The sequence below is a fragment of the Nylanderia fulva genome, unplaced genomic scaffold, assembly GCF_048542155.1.
Source record: "Nylanderia fulva isolate GAGA-0341 unplaced genomic scaffold, ASM4854215v1 Scaffold54, whole genome shotgun sequence".
NCBI lineage: Eukaryota > Metazoa > Arthropoda > Insecta > Hymenoptera > Formicidae > Nylanderia > Nylanderia fulva.
Genome location: NW_028190632.1, coordinates 972,232 through 998,065, shown reverse-complemented (window position 1 = coordinate 998,065; position 25,834 = coordinate 972,232). Strand labels below are relative to the sequence as shown.

The window sequence follows — 25,834 nt, the reverse complement described above, 5'->3', positions numbered from 1 at the left end:
TTCTAAACAATTCAAATAACATATAATAATGATATCGTTGACGAGAGACATATTATCAGTAAACACACATTCACGCGTTATCGGACCATTTATACCATTCATGCTGTGCTTATAATAAATCCTTGATAAAGCACAAGTTTTTGGATAAGGCGCATCATGTACATTTCTTAGATACTCAATAACTAGTTTTGGACTACAGTTCCATACGGGGAGAATCACGTCAATCGAAGGAAATTCATCCAAAAAGTAAATCTCGTCAATAAATTCTTGCTTATTCATTAACATGTTTATCAATGGCATTAAAATGCTATTCTGATCCTCAACTCGGATTTCTGCCTTGTTATCTGAGGCTGCCAGCGTACTCTGTTACGAATTTTAAATGTTCTTTTTGAGTGTCTTAATGAATATATCGACTGAATGCATGCACAATTTAATTGTTTTAAAATATAAATATAATATGTACATGAGTTTCAAAACTTATTGACAAAATCTACTGCATAATATAATAATATTGTAAGTGTGATCATTTTGTTTACTTGCAATTTTGAAAAAACTATAATAGAATGATACGCGCGAGAATGGTATATATTTTTTAAAATAGATTTAATTATTTTTGAATTGAATAAACTAAGAGTTATTTTTAATTATTCTTGTTCGATATATATAAGACATGCGTTTCTCAAAAAATCGATAATAAGAGCACTATCTCATATACATACTTCATAATTATCCCCGGCTGCGAATTCGAATAGTTTCATGTTGTTTGAGTCTACCGGTGCAACCTGTTACGAATTATGAATTTTTCTCTTTTTGATTGTCTTAATGAATATCGTCTGAATCCATGCATAATTCAACTCTTTTAAAATATATATAATATGTACATGAATTTAATAAAATTATTGACACAATCTACTGCATAATAATATTATACGTGTGATCATTTTGTTCACTTGCGATTTTGAAAAGCAATAGAATGAAACGCGCGAGAACGTTATATATTTTTTAAAATAGATTTAATTATTTCTTTTTAAAATATTTAAGACATGCATTTTAAAAAATAGATAATAAGAGTTATTACTATCTCACATACATACTTGATATTATTGTTTCGCAGAAATTGAAAAAGTTTCTCTGATTCCGGAAAGAGTGTGCGCTTCTTTGCGAGACACAACTTCTTCTAATATTGACACTTAGAAATCTATCAGATAATAAAAAGTTGATACAAAAACGAAGGTTTAACAACATAAACATAGGTCTATAAACCTAGATATAAAATTGTAAACATTTATATATATAATATACACAATATAATTTTACACATGATTTGTCAATTAATATTTATAAGCATTAATAAAAATTATAAATATATATATATATATATATATATATATAATTTTATATATAATTTTTAAATTAATATTTATAAGCATATGCATAAAAACTAAATAACTGGTTCTCCGTTTTTTAATCTGCTTAATATATGAATATTTCAAGTGTCTTATATATATCAAAAAAATGTAAGAGATATAAGTTTTAAATTTTACTCTAAAAATAGTTAAATTTAATTAAACTGTTAAATAGTGTATAAATTATGCATGATTTTTTGTTTTTGGAGATTCAAAATTAGTATCAGATAGTATTTTAAATTGAAACAAAAGATACATATTTTTTCCTTTGTTTAATGTCGCTTAATATTAAAATTAAACGTTTATAGGGGAATGTTTATACATTTTCTTATTATAATTTCTTGTAGAAGATACTGGCTAAATAATTGTTTAACTTTAGAACATTTTGCACACACACATACACACATAAACGCAGAGGAAATTTAGAGCGAAATCGACAAACAATGTGTTCAGAAAACCTAAGTAAAATAATAAAAAATAAATATAAAATAGATTATTAAAGAGAATTATGAGTAAATTATAAAGTTTGAATATAAATATGTAACTCTGCCTTATTAACATTTTTCAATATTTTATTGAAGCTGAATAACTTTAAGAGATTTTAATCAATTTTCTATAGAAGAGATTTCTATTTCTTCGCACTTTTAGTACGTGATTACTTCACAGCTTCAAAAGAATTTCTTTTTAAACAGCAATAAAGGTTCAAATTATTTCTTTAAATGTTTCTGACAACGTCAATATCTTTAAGTCCTTATACTTTATTAAACTATTAGTAATTCTAATATATATTAAATCATATAGCAATATATCTTTTACATATTAACATAAAAAAATTCGAAATATTTTAAACTAAAAAATAAATACATTTAATGTTTTAACAATTAAAATATGAAAAAAGTAACCGATTATATTCGAAATGAATAAAACTATTTAGTGGTCGAATAAATTGTCGATACTATCAACAATTTTAGTTACATTTAGATAAGGGAATTCTTTCGTTCCAATGTTGTTAACGTCCGAAACTTCGTCAAAATGCGAATGATTAATATAAAAAAACAATCTTTTTGCCATCACTCTCAGAATTTTATTTTGTAAAATAAAAAAAATATTATAGAAATATACATGTACATGCTATTATAAAATACTAAATAAAATATTTATTCTTATTTACGTTATATATTGATAATATTAAATGTACTCAAGATTTGTGATAAACTATATGTAATTATTAAAATTTTTTATTTCATTATAAAAATTTAAAAAAAAACATATCTAAAATCTTTTTTAAGAAAATGATTTAATAAATTGCTCATTTGCATATCTTTACATTTTTATATACTTTGTAAATTATATAAGTATATCTATATGGCGTAAAAATCACGCGCATTTTAATTCTAATATCTTCCATCATCATGGTTTACATTTATTATTTATGTATATGCTTTCCACATTTTAGTATTTCAAATTTTTATTAAATATTAAAAATTATTGTTTTATATATCGCTTTAATTTTATAAGGTATTAAAGTCAACTGGCCGTATGATTTTTATGTCATTGTCTAGTCTAACTTTTTTTTAATAATGTCATTTTTCTGGAATTATTTTCAAACAGCTATTAGAGAAGAAAAAAACAATTTCGTAAATGTGCATAACAAGACATCATTCAAATAAATGACACGCAACATTTTCATCACATTTCCTTCTTTGATCATTATTATTAGATGCGAAATTATTAGAAAATAATTTCTCGTAGATTAATAAAAACTTTTCTCCCTTTTACATACACACACAAACATACATCAATTTTTGGCACGATCATGATTTTTACAGTAGATTTCATCATCAGAAAAATGTTTCCACATTTTTTTATTATTATTATTGTAGAGCCTGCCACACAAAAATAAAAAAAGACACATATTTTAAGTTACACATTTTTATATATTATTTAGATCTTAAGTTTGTATCATACACACATCTTACAAATAATATTGTAATTTTGTTTTGTGCATTAATATATATTTTCAGAAGTAAAAAATTTTTTTCGAAAATGTACAAATATTTTTAATGTCGTTTGCGAGATGTTATTCACGAACTTTTTAACACTTCGTACCACATGCACCATCAAAATCGATAGTAATATATTTTTCTATAACAATAATATTCAACTTATTTAACATAAATGCATGCACGGTTAAAAGAAAGGTATTTCTATAAAAATGATAAAATATTCAAAAGAGACCATTGATGATATAACACATTATCGGCTGTAATAAAAATGTCATTTCCGCATACCATATATGCAACTGCTTTTACAACACTATCGTTATTTTAATTTTTATACTCTTTTGCTATTAGAAATATTTATCCCTCATTTCTTTTTATAATACTAACGTTTTCAGTTTGCTTTTTTTATATCATACAAACGAATCTGGTGTTTACATTACAAATTCAAGATATTAAAAATATATTTTGCTTTTGTGTATATAATATATATACATATGAGACAAATATATATTTAAATCATTACATTATATAAAAATTTAATTTTAAATTTCTCAAAAATTTTATTTTTAATTTAATAATGTGAGACGAGAAAAGGCTTTAAAGAGCAAATTGCGTATATTAATATTTGTTTTATAATTTGTGAGATAATTAATGAAAGATTGAAACATGACTCTTATAACTTAGAACAAAAAATTATTTTATATCAAACAGTATAGGATAGATAAAAAATTATTGAAAAGTTGTCAGTCACAAAAAAGTACAAATATCATGTGTCTAAAGAACAACGCAAAAATATAAACGTTTGAGTCCTCTTTTCAAAAGTAAAAAAAATAGTAAATAAGTATAAAAAATTAGTCAGTAAGTAAAAATTAGTAAGTAAGTATAAAAAATTAGTCAGTAAAGTATAAAAAATGTATCAGTCGGTCAGAATATAAAATGTGTCTCTATAAAATTGTTTGGTTGATGGACTGTTGATGGATATCTCGAACGATTCCTCATGACAAGATCGAAATCTATCATCCCCAAAACCTTTTAGCCTCCATTCTATCTTATCTTCTTTATAGAGATAGCTATCTCTTCATATCTCTTAAATGACAATAGAAGTTTAGTCGTATTATTTTAATATGTATATTTTAAAATGTATATTATTTTATAGCCTTTTTATTTTTTTACAAATATATATGTATTTTTTTAATTTGAAAATTTATATTTCTTGAGTAGTTACATTTCGAAGTTTTAGGATATTCAAATAAACTAATAAATATATTAAAAATTAAAAATCAACAACTTAGAAAATACTTTATATACCAAAAAAAATTTAAGTTTAGTATTAAATTAAAATATTAAATTTAATAAATTTTAGAGTATAATAATATGTGTTATATGTGATTAATTATTTATTTTTAATATCTAAAACTCTTCCAAATATATGTGCACAATTTTTGGAGAAATATAATTTAAAAATATCTATTTTTAAAGAATATATCAAAAAGACTTTAAAATAACATTATCTCTCTTCTCTCTCTCTTGACTCTATTGCCATTTAAATTTAATTATCATCTATGAAAGGCATAAAGTAGCACAGTTGAAATTATTACATGTCTCAAAAATATAATAGGTTTACTTTGGCATTTTTCGCAAAAATCAGTTGGCCACAAGCAAACTGTCATGATGATAAATTCTTAAATATATAAATACGTTTTTTTAAATATAATTTTTTTCTAAAATAAAATTGTTAACTATTCACGAGAAAAAATGTGTCCCTACCGTAGTAATCACTATATGATACATTTGTGCAGAATTTGAATAAATGTAATACCTCTGCGATTCGTCTGTACGAATTGCCGCGTATTAACACAAGTTGGTTAGGGTTACGATTATGGGTTCGCGATGAGGGTGCATGGGGATGAAATGGGTTCGGCTCTCTCTCGCTCGTCAGCTTTGTACGCACGCACGTGTGGCGAAATGAAAATGACTGTTGACATGAGATTTTGGGTTTCGCTCTGCACCTCCGTCGTCGTATCTCCCTGTAGGAGACGAAACTGAGGTGACGGCTGCGAGATGCAACCCACGAAAGTGCAGAGGTAATGTTCGCCAATTATTCCAATAGTCTGTCAAATTCTTAGAAAGTTATATCCTTCCTTCGATCCTTTTTTCGACGAAACAACGCAAAAAAATTTTTATATAAATATAGATACCCACACGCAAAAAAATGCACAGACTATTATGTTAATAATAACTACAGATGTAACAAGCATTCGTCTTTCTGATGTCGAAAGACCTCATTACACGTCAAAATGACGTTATTTTAACATGTGTATATATATATATATATATATATATATATATATATATATTATATATACATATATATTATATATATAATTAAAAATATGTTATTTTAAAACGTTTTGATTTTCTTTACAAATATACGTATAAGTAAAGATTTATTTAATTTCAAAATTCATTGTAGTTCAAGTATTTGCATTTCTAAGTTTTAGGATATTAAAATAAAATTATAAATATGTTAAAAATTAAAACTCAGCAATTTGGAAATCAATTTAAACACTAAAAAAATTTTAGTTTAGTTTCAAATTAAAAGACTAACTTTAAATAATTTTAGAGAATAATGTGTTATAAATTATTAATTATTAATATTTAAAACTTCCAAATATATGTACACAATTTTTGACATCAATTTGTTACTTGAGAATAGAATACACACTATATATATATATATATATATATATATATATATACATATATTTATGCATATAGTACTGTATGTGTGTGTGTATTTTATTATTGCATTAACATTATTATATATTATTAGTAGTCTGTGCATTCTTTACAAATTATAATAATACAGAAATTTTTTTTTTTCGAAAACAGTTTGGAATCAATATACATTGTACATATCGTTTTCTAATGAACTGAAATTGAGAAAGAAAATTTGAATTGAAAACATCTAATCTACTCCAAGAAAAAATATACATAATATACATACAATAATATGCATACATATATATGTATGTATGTATGTATGTACGTATATTTTTCGGAACAGATTGGATTTCTTAAAATAAATTTTCGTCAATTTTAGTTTGTCATTTATACAATAAAACCTTAAATAAATATTAATACAAGTTGATAAAAAAAAGTCCTGAAAAAAATTCGCGCTTTCTAAATGTTATAACTACAAAAGCAAGTAAATCTTATTTAATCTTTGTAACAATAAGTACATATTTTTATTTATAAGTATATATAATGCTAGATACCATATAAAGCCAGAACATATGTTACGGAAGTTATACTAAAAAATTGCATGAGTTATTCCGCACTTGTGATTCTACGTCTGATAAAAATCTTTCAGTGACAGAATAAAATTGTTCAAAATGATCATATTTATATTGGTTATGTTGTTCATTGACTCTTCGTATAATGTTCCTTCTCTCGCATAACGTAAATTTCAAAGATTTAGGGAAGGCTTTAGAATTATATAATGAAAGGATATGCCTATAAATTTGTAGCAATCGAATTTTTCTACTAAACGGGGCATTATTTTCATGGAGGATTTGAATTAATTCAATCATTATCGCTGAGAGATACACTATAGGGATATAATCTGCCTCTAAACGAGGGAGAACTGAAGCAATCAGGTTGCACCAAATCGTTCTTTTCCTCATAGTAGATATTGATACGTTCATATGCATGTCTGAAGAAGATGGTGCTGTATATGCCCAGGTTACGCTTGGAAAGGAATACATTATTTGAGTCCAGGTAATCCTAGAAGGCGATAATGCCTGATATATCGTGACTGCGGACACAATATTATATTTGTGCCGCATCATAAAAAATAAATGATGTATTCCTAGCAAATTTAGATCTTGTGATTCTAAACAATTCAAATAACATATAATGATGATATCGTCGACGAGAGACATATCATCAGTAAACACATATTCGCGCGTTATCGGACCATTTATACCATTTATATTGTATTTATAATAAATCCTTGATAAAGCACAAGTTTTTGGATAAGGCGCATCATGTACATTTCTTAGATACTCAATAACTAGTTTTGGACTACAGTTCCATACGGGAAGAATCACGTCAGTCGAAGGAAATTCATCCAAAAAATAAATCTCGTCTATAAATTTCTGCTCATTCATTAACATGTTTATCAATGGCATTAAAATGCTATTCTGATCCTCAACTCGGATTTCTGCCTTGTTCTCTGAGTCTGTCAGTGTACCCTGTTACGAATTTTAAATGTTCTTTTTGAATGTCATAATGAATATATCGACTAAATGCATGCACAATTTATATGTGTTAAAATATATATAATATGTACATGAGTTTAAAAAAATTATTGACACAATCTACTGCACAATATAATAATATTGTAAGTGTGATCATTTTGTTCACTTGCAATTTTGAAAAGCTATAATAAAATGATACGCGCGAGAATGGTATATATTTTTTAAAATAGATTTAATTATTTTTGAATTGAATAAACTAAGAGTTATTTTTAATTATTTTTGTTCGATATATATAAGACATGCGTTTCTAAAAAAATCGATATTAAGAGCACTATCTCATATACATACTTTATAATTATCCCCGGCTGCGAATTCGAAAAATTCCATGTTGTTTGAGTCTACCGGTGCAACCTGTTACGAATTATAAATTTTTCTCTTTTTGATTGTCTTAATGAATATCGTCTGAATCCATGCATAATTCAGCTCTTTTAAAATATATATAATATGTACATGAATTTAATAAAATTATTGACACAATCTACTGCATAATAATATTATACGTGTGATCATTTTGTTCACTTGCGATTTTGAAAAGCAATAAAATGAAACGCGCAAGAACGTTATATATTTTTTAAAATATATTTAATTATTTCTTTTTGAAATATTTAAGACATGCATTTCAAAAAATAGATAATAAGAGCTATTACTATCTCACATACATACTTGATATTATTGTTTCGCAGAAATTGAAAAAGTTTCTCTGATTCCGGAAAGAGTGTGAGCTTCTTTGCGAGGCACAACTTCTTCTAACATTGACACTTAAAAATCTATCAGATAATAAAAACTTGATACAAAAACGAAGGTTTAACAACATAAACATAGGTCTATAAACTCTAGATATAAAATTGTAAACACATGTGCCTTGATACATATAATATACACAATATAATTTTACACATGATTTTTCAACTAATATTTATAAGCATTAATAAAAATTATAAATATATATATATATATATATATATATATATATATATAATTCTACATATGATTTTTAAATTAATATTTATAAGCATATGCATAAAAACTAAATAACTGGTCTGGGTTCTCAGTTTTTTAATCTGTTTAATATATGAATATTTCAAGTGTCTTATATATATCGAAAAATTTAAGAGATATAAGTTTTAAATTTTACTCTAAAAAATAATTAAATTTAAATAAACTGTTAAATAGTGTGTATAAATTATGCATAATTTTTTGTTTTTGGAGATTCAAAATTAGTATCAGATAGTATTTTAAATTGAAACAAAGAGTACGTATTTTTTCCTTTGTTTAATGTTGCTTGATAATAAAATTAAACGTTTATAGAGGAATCTTTATTTATTTTCTTATTATAATTTCTTGTAGAAGATACTGGCAAAATAATTGTTTAACTTTGGGACATTTTGCACACACACATTCACGCAGAAGGATTTAGAACGAAATCGACTAACAATGTGTTCAGAAAATCTAAGTAAATGATAAAAAAATAAATATAAAATTGATTATTAAAAACAATTATGACTAAATTAGAAAGTTTGAATATAAATATGTAACTCTGCCTTATTAACATTTTTCAATATTTTAATAATGATAAATAGCATATTTTCGTCTCTTTTCAGATAAGTTTTAAAAAAAGAAACAAAGATATGCTACTTGTCGGGTAAAACTTATCAAGAGTTGGAACCACCGGCCCTAAGAGATTTAAATAAATTTTCTATAAAAGAAATTTCTTTTTCTTCGCACTTTTAGTACGTGATTACTTCACAGCTTCAAAAGAATTTCTTTTTAAACAGCATTAAAGGTTCAAATTATTTCTTTAAATGTTTCTGACAACGTCGCAATCTTTAAGTCCTTATACTTTATTAAACTATTAGTAATTCTAATATATATTAAATCATATAGCAATATATCTTTTACATATTCATGATTTTATATTAAATAATATTTCTCTTTTATAATTTAAAAAAAAAACAAAGAACTACTTGCAAAACTATCAAGAGTTGAACCCCGGCCCTAAGGATTTAAATAATTTTCTATAAAGAAATTTCTTTCTTCGCACTTATACGTGATACTCAGCTTCAAAAAATTCTTTTTAAACAACAATTAAAGTTCAAATTATTTCTTTAAATGTTCTACACTCGCAACAAGTTATATATTAAATATTAGTAATTTCTAATAATAAAAATAGCAATATATCTTTACAATACTAAAAAATGAATATTAAATGAAAATAAATAATCTTTTAACAATTAAATATGATAAAAGTTACATTATTTCGAAATAGTAAAACATTTTGATGAATAAATTCGGATTACAACTATTTTAGTAATTAGATCGTTAAATAATCTCTTGATATGTGAATATGCTGAGAAAATGTTAATTAAAAAGTTAATAAAACTAATTTATAAAATAAATGTCTAAAATGTTAATAAAAGGCTCATTAAACAATAAATCTAAAAATAAGCGAAATTTTTGTTACTTATCCAATTAAAGTACAAGTAATATAATGTTATACCATTTTATATTTAAAATTATATAATTTTTAACAATATAATGATTATAGCGTTATTCTTTGTACTTTCATTATTATTTAAATATAACAAAAATTGAAATGTAACATGTGAAGTATAACTGATTAAAAAAATATGAGGTTTTTTGAATAGATAAACGTTTTAATTATAATCAATTTATCGTATTTATTTTCAGAAAATTTATAATTTTGATATTAGTAAAAATTTGTTAATTTAACTATTATTCAATATATACAATGCCAATAATTGGAAATGAAAAAAATACACGTTTAATTATTATCCTCAGCAATAAATGATTTGTAATATGAAAATGATGCATTTTTTGATATATATTTATGTAATCGTTTTTTGCTCTTCTCGGTAAATAAATGCCGCTTCTAAATATCAGCTCATATTTTTGTTACACCCTGTATATTAGCGTCGATAATGCGGATTAAATTGTCGGTATTATCAACAATTTTAGTTACGTTTAGATGAGGGCGTTATTTCGTTACAATGTTGTTAATATCCGAAAATTCATAAAAATGCAAATAATTAATTTTAAAAATTCTTGAAAAATTTCAGAATTTAAATTTGTAAAATACAAAAATTAATAAAGAAATATATATATACATATATAATATATAAAATACAAAATAAAATATTATTCTTATTATATGTTATATATTGATAATAATACTAAATGTATATGATTTATGATAATCTATAATTATTAAAATTTCACTTAATTATAAAAATTATAAAAAAAAAGGAAAGTCTAAAATTTTTTTTTAAGAAAATGATTTAATAAATTACTAATTCGCATATCTTTGCACTTTTATATACTTTGTAAATTATATAGGTATATCTATATGGCGTAAAAATCACGCGCGTTAATTCTAATATCTTCCATCATAATGGGTTTTTATTATTTATGTATATGCTCTTTGCACATTGTAGTATCTTAAGTCTCTTATTAAATTCTAAAAATTTCAATCATTACAATTTTTTTCACATACTTATCACATTGGTATATCAAAGTTTTATTTTTTCGAAAATTAGGATTATTGTTTTGAATCGATACATAAGAATTTGATTAAAACAATTATTCAACAATTTAAATATAAAAATTTTTTCCTTCGTCTAATAATTGAAAAAATTTAAAAAGTTATGTACAATATTTAGAACTGTAATAAAAGAAAGAGAACATTTTTTTTCTATTACTCTTTCCCTAAAAAAGGTCTTTTGCTGTTGCAAAAAAGACTCGAAATATGTATAGATAATTATACATATATTCCTCAGGTTTAATTAAAATTCTTAATTATTTCAGAAAAGCGCTGTTTTTCTTTATTCCGCTATTTCACTTATTAATGAAAATAATATTATATTCTGCTTAATTAATCTTAATTGATAATGCTAATATATCATATATCTATACATATTATTCTTTCTTCAATTTCTTCTTCCAATCTTCTAAGCAATTCCAAAATACGTAAAAATTATATATGTGTAAATAAAAATTATATATATGTATATATATATATTTATTAATTTTTATTGTATTTTATATATAATAAATATATATATATATATATATATATAAAATTAATATAATATATATATATTTTTATATACGTAAATTTAGACATAAATTTATATATGTACACATAATAAACATGTATATAAATGTAGTTTGTATTAATTCTATAGTATCATCAAGGAGTCTAAATTAAAGCAATATTATTTTATTCGATGATATCAAAAGATATATGTTTAAAATAGCATTAATTGTTTACTAAAGAACTATTATCTTAATTTGGGCGTAATTATCGTCGTTCGACACTGGTGTGTATGTTTTTACACGCTACACATCGCGTTAAATACTATATACATATATCTATACTATATACATATGCATATGTATGTGTTTGTGGGAATATTATATGCGTGTGTGTGTGTTCGGACAAAGAAATGCGAAGTAAGAGGCCGGAATCACGCTTCGGCATGCGTGGCGTTTTCGCGAATTCCTCCTTAGACCGAGACTCTATGCAATCCTACATGAGCACGATAACGGAAATTATTCTATACACAGGTATGTATATCCTCAAGAGACACGCATACATACTTATTGTCTCATGCCTTGCAGCGACTTTGGATATAAGGTACGTGTTTCTAAAACTATAAAACTAAAAGTATAAGGAATTTCTAGATTAATAAAGAAAAATAAAAAAATAAAAAATGTAAATCCATAAATGTCTTTCGAAGAGAAATATATATGGAAAGGAATTTTATTTAAATTTCTATTTGTTATTACTGGGTTTGATGAGCCAGTTATGTGACTCATGCACACAAGTTTGCAGCAATATTGCAACAACATTGCAATATTGTACATTGCATAGCAATATTGCAGAAATATTATATAGGCATAAATTTGCGATCATGTATTTGGCACAATTCTAATAATCCAATAGTAATATTACATATATATTTTATTGCATTATTGCTGCAATGTTATAGAACAATGTTTCTGAAAGTGGACATTTTACCATTGCTGCAACCTTTCAGCAAGATGTGAACTTTCACAATGTTATGCAATATTTAATATTGCAATAATGTTCCACAATGCTGCTGCAATCTTTTGTGCTTTAAGAAGGAAAAATAAATAAATTTACTTATATTATAATATAAAAAGGTAAAGTAAATAAAGAATAAACCATTTAAGTGCATTATTAATGAAATCTCCCAATTCATGAACTATTAAATTACCAATATATGAATATTGAACTAAATTGTAATAGTACCTATAAAATATTTTCTCAAAAAATACTAAGATTAGACAGTAATATGTTAATATATGACACTAATAACATGTATATAAATTGTTTGGTATTAATCTACTATAGATCATCAAGAGTCTAAATTAAAAATATTATAATTAATTTCGATGACTATCAAAGATAATGTATAAAATCCATAAATACAAATGTTTCTAAAGAGCTATTAGTCTTAATTTGGGCGCATGAATTATGTCGTTTCGACAGGTGTATGTTTTTACACGAACATCGCGATTAAATACTATATACATATATCTATACTATATACATATGGCATATGTATGTGTTTGTGGGAATATTATATGCGTGTGTGTGTGTTCGGACAAAGAAATGCGAAGTAAGAGGCCGGAATCACGCTTCGGCATGCGTGGCGTTTTCGCGAATTCCTCCTTAGACCGAGACTCTATGCAATCCTACATGAGCACGATAACGGAAATTATTCTATACACAGGTATGTATATCCTCAAGAGACACGCATACATACTTATTGTATCATGCCTTGCAGCGACTTTGGATATAAGGTACGTGTTTCTAAAACTATAAAACTAAAAGTATAAGGAATTTCTAGATTAATAAAGAAAAATAAAAAAATTAAAAATGTAAATCCATAAATGTCTTTCGAAGAGAAATATATATGGAAAGGAATTTTATTTAAATTTCTATTTGTTATTACTGGGTTTGATGAGCCAGTTATGTGACTCATGCACACAAGTTTGCAGCAATATTGCAACAACATTGCAATATTGTACATTGCATAGCAATATTGCAGAAATATTATATAGGCATAAATTTGCGATCATGTATTTGGCACAATTCTAATAATCCAATAGTAATATTACATATATATTTTATTGCATTATTGCTGCAATGTTATAGAACAATGTTTCTGAAAGTGGACATTTTACCATTGCTGCAACCTTTCAGCAAGATTGCTGCAACATTTCACAATGTTTATGCAATATTGTAATATTGCAATGAAATGTTGCCACAATGCTGCTGCAATCTTGTTGTGCTTTATGAGGAAGGAAAAATAAATAAATTATTACTATATTATTATAATAATAAAAGGTAAAGTAAAATAAAGAGAATAAAAACCATTTAAAGTTGCATTATTAATGGAAAATCCTCCCCAAATTCATTGAACTATTAAATTACCAATATATGGAATAGTTGAGACTAAATTTGTAATTACTGTAGCCCCTCAAAAAGATATTTGTCCTCAGGGAAGAAAATAACCTAAGAATGCTGTAGCTATATTGTTAAAAGATAAATTGCTACTCCAATTAATCATGTATTGTAAAATTTGTAAGAGTTATAGTAAAGTCCTCGACAGATATGAATATATATATACAAATAAAAAATATTGATAATTGAAATTTTAAGGGCGTATCTAGGGGTCAAAATAAGAAAAAAAGTTCCCATAAACGTGGACCCAAAATGCATTTTCTCCGAGTTACAGTCGTCTAAAATTGGGAGAAACAATCGAAAAATTTATTATTTCTTGGAGACTTTTTCACGGAAATCGTGGAAATTTGGCACAATATATAATAATGAATAGTTTACTTTATTTTTGTAATTTTCATTTTTGAACACAAGTTTATAGAAACTTTTTTTCTTATTTTGACTCTCCTAAAATATATCCTAAAAATCTCTGACATAGTTTTTGAAACACCATGTATAATAAACAGCGGAAAGATTTTAAGTATATTCTAGAGGTCAAAACAAGAAAAAAATTCCTGTATAAACGTGGGAATGTTGAAATTTTGCACAATATATAATAATTAATAAAGTTTACTTTATTTTTCTATGATTTTGACTATTTTTATGAGAGAATGCTAATTTTTATTTTTAAACCCATCTTTATAAACATTTTTTACCCCTAAAATCCACCCTTATTTCTGACATAGTTTTCGAAACACCATGTATAATAAACAGAGCAGTTCAAATATCGATGTATACACACAGATCTACCTGCCTAGATGAGAAAAAACCTTAGATTATTTTATTGCCAATAGTGACTTAAATTAAATAAGATTTTAATAGACTTAATCTCGGTAAATTAGAATCATTAAAGTTGCGTACGTGTAAACATGTACATATAATAAATTGAATAAATCATTCGACTGATTTTTACGCGTAAAAAGTATGTTTTATTTAGAGGCATTAAATATTTTTTGTATTCATAGTAATCATAATCATTAAAATTTTATTATTTTTATTACTTGCATTTTTTACATCATAATTCTGTATTTAAGTCAACCATAATCATAACTACGTAATTAATGAAAAGAGAAACATATTATACTAATATAAGTTTAAATAAGATTTTAGATGAAACTCCGTAGAAGCAATATAAAATTATCTCATTTGATCTTGACATATGTAGTCAAGGCAATGAGTAATTTTCCGAAGGTTTTCGCCGTTCACTAATTATTTATTACGAAATTAAGTGAAGAAATATTATGAACTAAAAAATATCTTGTTATCGTCTCGATAAAAAAATTATAATTAAAACTTAAAATTAAGAAATGAAATAAAAAAATTAAATTGTAATTTTTTATATTACATCTATATTTCGAAAATTTTTTCAAAATTAGGTTTTTTTTAATCGGTTGATATTTTAATCGGATGATCAATTTTTCAAAAAGTAAATCAATCGACTTTAACACTTTTGTACATATGGTATATTTGTTTAAGTTTTCTGTTTGTTAATTTTCTTTCAATAGGTTTATATAAATGTGATTAAAATCTTGTTTTTTTTATATATTTAACTTTGCAATTTTAAAATCCTAATATTTGATATGCTAATTTTCAGACTCTTGAACTCTTGACCAATTAACCGAATTGTTTATCTAACTAAATATTTCTTAGAAAGTAGAAAGTTTCTCATAAACATGATACTAGAAAGAATTTTCAACAATTTTTATGTAAATGCATTCTTGAATCAATATGCTCCTTCCCATACAGCACAAAATATATTTAAAATCTTTTAAAAATATTTCTTAAAAGATAAAATAATTCTCAAAAATATTTTTAAAATGTTTCCATGTCCGCTTTTTCATATTTAAAAAATATTTTCTGAAATATTTTCAGAATATAGATTTAAACTAATATTTCAAAAATATGTATCAAATATTTAAGAAAATATTATCTGAGCGATAAAGAAGAACATTTTTAAAGGTTTCTAAAAAATGTTATCACAAAAAATATTTAAATAATTTTAAAATATATGCCTAAAACTATTTTAAAATGTTTTTATGCAATATTTTATAGAAATATTTAGAAATATTTTTTTGAAAACATTTATAACATTTTGTGCTGTATGGGATTGTATGAAAAATTATGTCAAGTAGGTTTGAAAACAAAAAATAATAAAAGTAACTGTTAAATTCGTTACTCATTATCGAAAAATGTAACAAAGTTGTTTTTGCTGTTACAAATAAAATCTGTAACGTTAGAAAAGTAATTGTATAACGGTAACTATATAATGTTACAAATATTAACACGTTACTTTCTAAACCTACATATAAAAATTACATATAAAGAGAAATATAATAAAAATAAAAATTTTAACATTTGTAAAAAAATAGAAATTTTACTTTTTATTGTTTTCAAAAAATATTTCTAAATATTTCTATAAAATATTGCATAAAAACATTTTAAAATAGTTTTAGGAATATTTTAAAATTATTTAAATATTTTTTGTGATAACATATTTTAGAATATTTTTAAATAAAACCTTTAAAAATATTTTTGAAAATGTTCTTTATCGCTCAGATAATATGAATATTTTAAAACCTATAATTAAGTCCTATAGTTAAAACCTATAGTTGAATGCGCAAATGTCAATCACTTTACTCTTCACTTTATAACAAATGTCAAAGTCAAGGTGATCGATGAAGCGTCCCCATTAATGTAAGATAATAATTCTATTTTTACAACATGAAACAAATCGATAATTATTTATCATTAGAATAATTATAATTTTCTTAGCGGCAATAATTTTGATATTTACATATTTAAATTTTATTTTTCTTTTCATTATAAATCTATTTATACGTACTATTAAATATTCTCAAAATTTATTTAATCAAGCATTAATTTCTTTAGTTACTTATACCTAATTAAATTATTTTATTTAATATATAATAATATTTGTATAATATAATTATATATACAATATATAATTAATATATTGTATTTAAAGTAATTTTTAATATTTAAAATACCTTTAAAAATTATTAAATTATCAAATAAAATAAAATCTAAAAAATAAAATCTAAAAAATAAAATTAATAAAAATAAAATTAAGAAAATAAAATAAAGTAAAATTTTAAATTTTAAGCCATTTTCTCGTTAATTTCTACGACGTGTATCAAATACGTGTCTCAAGTTCACGATCATAAATTTAATTATATAGCGTTTCGTACGTTTATCTATTAAGGCTAATGGTAAGTTACGAAGCCGAGAGAGTCATCCTTGCGATCCAGAGATTGCATGAAAAACCTGTTGACGCCATCGCATCGGTTTCGGCATCGGCGTTTTCGTCGATTAGCTATTAATCGTCCGTTACAAAATTGGATGATTACTTTTCCGTCAATCGATATTGACGCAAGATCGTTCTTCTATGACGCAATTTACGAGCGCATTCGATTGCTTAATAGTCATTCGCTCCACTGAAGCATCACGAAGGCCGCCTTTGGACCGATTGCTTCCGGTGATACTTTAAAACAACGGTGCTCATAGATTGTGTGTCGCTATCTCAAAATTCGACATTCTTGTCTTACTGCGTTTCTATTCCTTGCTACGCAGCAATTTGGCCGGAGAATTTTATTTTTTTCTTCGTAGAAAAAAATAAATTTTAGTTACTGGTACCTAACTAAATTATTTTATTTAATATATAATAATATTTTGGATAATATAATTATACAATATAATTATATAATATAATTATATAATTACATAATTACACGTGCATGTAGGTGTGCATATATTGCATATATATTCAAAGTAATTTTTAATACTTAAAGTATCTTTAAAGATTATTAAATTAACAAATGAAATAAAATCTTAAAAATACATTAAAAATAAATAAAATTAAAAAATTAAATAAATCTAAAAAATAAAATTAAAAATAAATAAAATTAAAAGATTAAAAAAATAAAATTTATAAAAATAAAATTAATCAATATAAAATAAAAAAGTAAAATTAAAAATAAATAAAATTAATAAAAATAAATAAAATTAATAAAATTGCTAATAATAAATTTATTAATTTAAATAAAATGTATTAACATTTAGAAAAAAAATGGCACTTTCGAAAAAATTTCGAGTATTGACTCTTTTTTATAAAAATAAATGTAAATGTCGTCTGACAGAAATAATCAGTACTTGTCACACTTGAGTCAACTGCTTCGTAATTTTCCAGGAAAAAAAAAGATTTCTAGTGATACATTTTATAATATATGAAAACTTCCGTTCTTACAGAGGCACAGGAAATGCTATTTTACAAAGAGACTACATTAAGTATCTATGTGTAAGTAAGACACATCTATGTATAAGATTTACCAGTATAGTAATGCAAACAGACTTTCTTTCTATTATCTTCTTCTAAGTCGGAAAAAAGAATTAATTGTTGTACTCAATAAATGTGCAATATCACGTTTCTTAATAAAATAGCAGCTTTAATTTATACGATTACAATCGGGATTATAAATGCTTATTCATCGCAATAAACTATCCTAGGGACATTTTTTTTAATTAAATGTTCCTTTTTTAAAACAATATACATATTAAAATAGGAAACAACAAAAGAAAAAAACTTGCATGACTTATAATTTAAAAGTCATTAATGAAACTTTCTTATTGTTAGTATAATTAGCGGATCTCTTATATATAAATAGGTTGTGCTTATTCAATGAAAAAAAAATTTGGAACAGTGAATAAAGATAATTAGATAATGTCGCTTTTGCTTTAAGATCCGTCGAATGTAAAATTAGCCGAATAAATCGCCATATAAATTATCGACTCTTCAATTTATACTAGATCTAAATCTAGATCTACTAGATCAAATAAAATAATGCTATATATATTCTTAATACACTTAAAAATTACAAAATATGTTTTAATCATTTTCTAAATATTTATTTAGAAATTATGATTTATTAAAAATATAAATTATAAATAAAATATTAATATTTAATATATAAATTAAATATTTATAATTTAAAAAATTTTAAATATTGTAAAGTCAATTAAAATGTCATCAGTAGTTCTAATTTTTCCTTAAGTTCTTTAAGTTCATAGAAATTTTTAATGTATTGTATCTTTAAAGACGTCGAATTCTTCCACTAACATTTTCAATTTTCACAGTCACATTCACATCGTTTTTCTGTAATTTGCACACTTTTTTAACGAGATCTAGTGTCAAAGTTGGTTTTGGACGTCTTTTTAAATCTCCCAAATCACTCAAAAACTTATGTATTTACACGATAGATTATCATCCTGATAAATTTTTTCCTACATTCACGTTTCTTTCAAGTTGCATGCAAAATTTAATATTCACTCTTTGGTTTGTGATCAAATTTTTACTGATCCTTTCGGTCGACATATTCCATGACGTCCCAGTAAGCAAAAAATCATTGCTACAACGTTATTTTTGTTGGCAAGTATATAGTTTTTAACATTGTATGCAACATCAATCTGAACAAACTTTGACATCGATTTAGAGGTTTCGGTAATGTTGAAATTAACGTTTTTAAAATATTTTATTAATATTTTAAGCAATATATGTTATTAAATAATATTTTTAAAACATTTATAAAACATCAGTTAAAATATTTTTTTAGAATATTTATTAATAATATTTTAAACATATATTTATATAAAACATTATATCATAACGTTTAGAAAATTTATATAAAATCAACATTATAAAATGTTGATTAAATATTTCTTGCTTACTGGGGTGTAATAAGAGTTTTATAGTTAATAAGCCTGACTTGAAATTTAAAATATTTAAATTTAATTAATGAAAGGCTCGTATAAATTAAACAAAATTAAACAATCATATATAGTAGGCCAACTAAACGAGCAAATAAATAAGATGTAAAAAATTTTTTTATTAATAGTTAAATCATTAAATTAACATTCCGTTACAGAATCGATATAAATTGTAAACGTTTCGACTGCACTACAGTCTTTATCAATACATAAAAATTAAATATTAAAATATAAAGTTAGATGTTAAAAATACAAAGTTAGTTAAATATTAAAATATAAAATTGAAACGATTCTTCGCTGTTGACCAATAGATATGCAAGGCGATTGGTCTGAGATGCCAAGTTATGCGACATTTGAGCATGATTATCGTTTTAACAAGTCCTTTTCCCCGATATTTCAAGTGTGTGTTGCGAAGTCTGAATACCAAATGTCCTGGACATTTGGTATTCAGACTTCGCAACACACACTTGAAATATCGGGGAAAAGGACTTGTTAAAACGATAATCATGCTCAAATGTCGCATAACTTGGCATCTCAGACCAATCGCCTTGCATATCTATTGGTCAACAGCGAAGAATCGTTTCAATTTTATATTTTAATATTTAACTAACTTTGTATTTTTAACATCTAACTTTATATTTTAATATTTAATTTTTATGTATTGATAAAGACTGTAGTGCAGTCGAAACGTTTACAATTTATATCGATTCTGTAACGGAATGTTAATTTAATGATTTAACTATTAATAAAAAAATTTTTTACATCTTATTTATTTGCTCGTTTAGTTGGCCTACTATATATGATTGTTTAATTTTGTTTAAAATATTTAATTTTACCAAATAAAATATTTAATTTAAAAAATTAATTGTCCACAGTTTTTTTATAGCAATACTTCATATATTATTATATATACATAGTTCTGATAATACAATCTCTATTTACTTTATGAAATTAATTCAATAAGATAAAATATGTAATAGAAATAATTATATATTATATGTATAATATTGTGAGAAAAAATAAAAAGAGAATAATAAAATTAATAATTTGTTCAAATATATAACAAAGTTGAAATAAAATTTTTTTTTCTACGTCGCACAACATTATTCGATATATTTACTCATTTAGACAAATGTCATGTTAATTGAATTTTTGTCATTTTTATATGAATTTATAATTTGTCAATATTTCCAAAAAATTAACATATTTTGACTTTTTCAACATTTTTCTTTTAATTATTGCAGTGTGAAACTTTAGATCCCGTTTTGAATGTAAATCTGCTCACGAAGCGTCAAAATTCGAACAATTCCGTACAATTTGGCCTGACATGCGTGTAAAATTCGGTCCATTAAATTCGGATGCGCGTTTATCGAAGCATGATAAAATTACCAGAGTGAATCGTCAGGTTAAGTTAGGTTGTCGCTGGCGGAAACTCGATGCGTTTATTATCATCCGTCGCGAAGGGTCGATGACGATTTAATCACTCGATTGCAAAAAAAAAAAAACGCTTAGAACCGAAAAAAAATCTCCTAAAAGACATCCCGCCTTGACGAGGGCGAACTAAAATCAATCCTCTTCAAGGAAGGGTAGCAGACTGAAACCCTCGTGAGACAGATAATACGGAAGCCATATTTTCGCGTTTCCTCTTTCGTCACATTTGCAGTTTACTCTCTTGGCGAAAATCATCAGCACAAAACATGTAAGTACAGACTAGTCATTTAAAGTAAAATTTTACGTTCCATGTATACATATTTTTTCATATATGTTAAAATTTTTCAATCATACAGCACACAAGTTTGCAGCAATATTGCAACAACGTTGCAATATTTGTACATTGCATAGCAATATTGCAGAAATATTATATAGGCATAAATTTGCAATACAGTTTAAACAATGTTGCAGCAACATTTCAGAAATATTATGAAAATAAAATTTACACAAAAAATATTAGGTACAGAACATTCAGTTCGATCATGTATTTGGCACATTTCCAATAATCCAATAGTAATATTAAATATATATTTTATTGCATTATTGCTACAATGTTATAGAACAATATTTCTGAAAGCAGACATTTTCCCGTTGCTGCAACCTTGCAACAAGATTGCTGCAACATTTCACAATGTTTATGCAATGTTGTTGTGCTATATAGAATACGACAATCATAAAAATATATACTCATTTTTTATGTATTATAAAATGCATATCTATTTGCGTTACATTTATTTTCTATAAAGTAGAAATTTTTAAATAGAAAATAAAAATGGTAACAATTATAAGATTATTTATATTTATTTTTGTGATAAATATAATTATAGAATGTTGTATATCACTGTGTTAATTTATTTATTAATTGTAAATAGGATCGTATACAACTATAATTTATTATTTTATATAATTTTTTAAATATAATTTTATATAATTTTTCCCTAATTTTGAAATATCTTTATTATTAAAACATTTGACATGTGAATATAAACAATGTTGTGCTTAGATGATTTTATAATTAGCTAGATAAAGATGAGATGAAAATATGTAAATTTATCTTACAATTAGATAAGATGATTTTGTTTTAAATATATCTAGATAAAATTATATAACAATTTATCTTATTAACTTCCAGATAATATTATTTTTTAAATCGCTTATATATATATTGTATAAACACATTTATTAAGAAAATGTAAATTATAAAAGGAATATAAGAATATATTCATATTTTTATTTATAAATTTTTACCTCTTATTGCTCAAGTTTTACTTAAGTATTTTTATGTGCTATGACTTTGAAACCAAATTATCTGAATATGATTCTAGATAATTTAATAAAGATATCACTTTCTTTCATCTAAAATCAGAAACTTTTAATATATTATTTAATAAGAATAACTTTGTTTAAGAAAGTAATTTGCTACAGAAGAATTCTCGATAAAAAAGAAATTACTATAACAATTTCCTATAAAAATATGGACTTCTTGAATATCGTTAAATTTCCTTTTATAAAATATAATTACTGAATATAAAATGAAAAAAATAAAAACATAACAATTAATTCATTGATATAACTATATTAATAATTAAATTATATAAATATAATATAAAATTTCAAATTTTATAAATAATTATTATCTACACATATAATTTTATATATAATTTTTTTACATTATTTATAATTTTATAAATAATTTAAATGTTTTTTAAACATTTTTAAACGTAAACATCCTCATCGCTTTTTACGAAATCTTATCACTCATCTTCCCAATCATTATTGCATCTAAGTGTGCAATTATCAGAGTTTACTGTTATTTAAATAAAATTATATAGATGATCATCTAGATGAAATTTTAGCGTTGGCTTATCTTTATATAGATAAAAAAATATATATTATTTATTAATTAATGAAAGGCTCGTATAATTTAACAAAATTAAACAAATCATATATAGTAGGCCAACTGAACGAGCAAATAAATAAGGTGTAAAAATTTTTATTAATAGTTAAATAATTAAATTAACATTCCGTTACAGAATCGATATAAATTGTAAACGTTTCGACTGCACTACAGTCTTTATCAATACATAAAAGTTAAATATTAAAATACAAAGTTAAATGTTAAAAATACAAAGTTAGTTAAATATTAAAATATAAAATTGAAACGATTCTTCGCTGTTGACCAATAGATATGCAAGGCGATTGGTCTGAGATGCCAAGTTATGCGACATTTGAGCATGCTACGGATATAATACGCGAATTAAATCAATGTCAGAGAGAATTAAAAAATCTTTCAACTTACATTATCGTTTTAACAAGTCCTTTTCCCCGATATTTCAAGTGTGTGTTGCGAAGTCTGAATACCAAATGTCAAAATAGAGAGCGTGATGTATTTATTTATTACCAATGTTTTTTCTAAATTATGATTCAGCAAATTTTTTAAGTATGTCAAAATAACTACTGTCTAACAATTCGGTGTCTGTATTTAAATTAATTCCATTTTTCTGTTCTTTAATGTGGATCATTTCAGATATTAGTCTTTTATGGTAGTTCTTTTCGTGATCCATAATTTTAATATTGTCCCAGTCAAATGTATGTTGTTCGTTTAGAATGTGTTCTGTGACAACCGAATGTCTAGCAGAGTCTAATTTAATATTATTTTTATGTTCTTTAAGTCTCGTTCCTAACTGTCTTTTTGTCTGTCCGACATATGTGGCGTCACAATCGTTGCAATTCAATTTATAAATAACATTAGAATTCGTGGGGCAATTATTTTTGTCCTTTTGAACTCTTATGAAGTCATTCAATTTTTTAATGCAACGATATCCTACCACTACGTCAGGTCTTCTTATTGCTGAAGCAACTTTCTCAGATATTGATTCTATATATGGTATGACAAAATATTTAATGTTAGTATTAGTATTATTGGTATCTGTTATATTGTTATTATTAGGCTTGTTAAATTTCTTAGTTGAGAGATTTTTTGATCTGCGTTTTATTTCTGTGAAAATTAGATCAAGAGGATAACCGTTGGATAGCAAAATGTTAATAGCTTTCTCTATATTTTTTTTGTGAAATTGCGGATGTGATAGTAATAAAGCTCTATCTACCAAGTTATAAATTGTTCCTATTTTATGACAAGTCGGATGATTTGAAAAAAATGAAAGTAATCTACCTGAGAATGTCTTTTTGTGATACCAATCTAAATAAATTTTATTATCTATTACTTTGATCATTATGTCTAAAAAGCTTATACAACGATTATCCTCTTTTTCCAATGTAAATTGTAGTCTATCGTTATAATTGTTGAATTCGTTCAAAACATATGTAATATTGTCAGCGGAAGTGCATAAAATAATGTCGTCTACATAACGGAAATAGAAAGTCATTTCGCAATTTAAATTACTAATTACTAATGTTTCCAAGTCCTGCATGACTATATCGGCAATGATCGGAGAAAGTGGGGAACCCATAGGAGTCCCATAAATTTGTTTGTAAGTTATGTTATTAAAAGTGAAAAATGTAGAAGTTAATATAAATTTTATCATACCTATGAATTCATTTTTGGGAATCTTTGTGTGTGACTCTATAAAATGCCATCTATTATTGATACCGTTTAATGCAAGATCTACAGAAACATTAGTAAATAATGAAACAACGTCCAATGAAACTATTATGTCGGTATCTTGTATTGTTTTCCCTGATAGAATGTTGCATATATCAAAACTGTTATTTACAAAACTGTCCGCTCTAGGAAGGCTATCTTTTAAAATTTTATGAAAGAAAGAAGCAATATTATATAGAGAAGTATTTATTGAGGAAACTATTAATCTAAAAGGAATATTTTCCTTGTGGATCTTGGGGAGCCCATAGGCTTTAGGAAGAAGAGAGTCGCTTGAAAATAAATAATAATATTCTTTTTTGTTGATGAAATCTTTTTTCAACCATTTTTTTAATATTATTTATATTATTTATGTCTGTATCTTAGATAAAAAAAAGTGTTATCTTTATTAAATTTAATGTTCAAATAATTTGGTTTCGAGTTTTAGAACATAAAAAATATTTAAGTAGTATAACTTACAAATTTAAAATATGAATATAATTTTGATATCCTTTTTATAACTTACATTTCTTATAACTGTGTTTACATAAGTAGTCTTAAAAATAATATTACCTGGAAATTATCTAGATAAATTCGCCATTTAATTTTATCTTTTATTTGGATAAATTTAAAACAAAATCATCTTCCTCTCATTTAAGATAAAATTACATATTTTCATCTCATCT

The 25,834-nt window shown here is 24.4% G+C and overlaps 1 protein-coding gene across 1 annotated transcript; it reads right to left on the bottom strand.

Annotated features, from left to right (window-relative positions):
• Nucleotides 1-6,701: 6,701 nt before the first annotated feature.
• Nucleotides 6,702-8,472, bottom strand: LOC114941195 (uncharacterized). The gene is made up of 3 exons (XM_029316096.2): nucleotides 8,395-8,472; nucleotides 8,020-8,082; nucleotides 6,702-7,665 (listed from the first exon to the last, which is right to left on the bottom strand). The coding sequence occupies exons 2-3, from the start codon at nucleotides 8,056-8,058 to the stop codon at nucleotides 6,718-6,720; spliced, it is 987 nt and encodes a 328-aa protein (XP_029171929.2). The 5' UTR covers nucleotides 8,059-8,082; nucleotides 8,395-8,472; the 3' UTR covers nucleotides 6,702-6,717.
• Nucleotides 8,473-25,834: the final 17,362 nt, after the last annotated feature.

Coding starts and splice junctions, on each gene's coding strand:
- LOC114941195 (XM_029316096.2), bottom strand. CDS start 8,058: ATGGAATTTTTCGAATTCGCAGCCGGGGATAATTATAAA. Junction 7,666..8,019: donor CAGCCGGGGATAATTATAAA/GTATGTATATGA, acceptor AATTCGTAACAG/GGTACACTGACAGACTCAGA.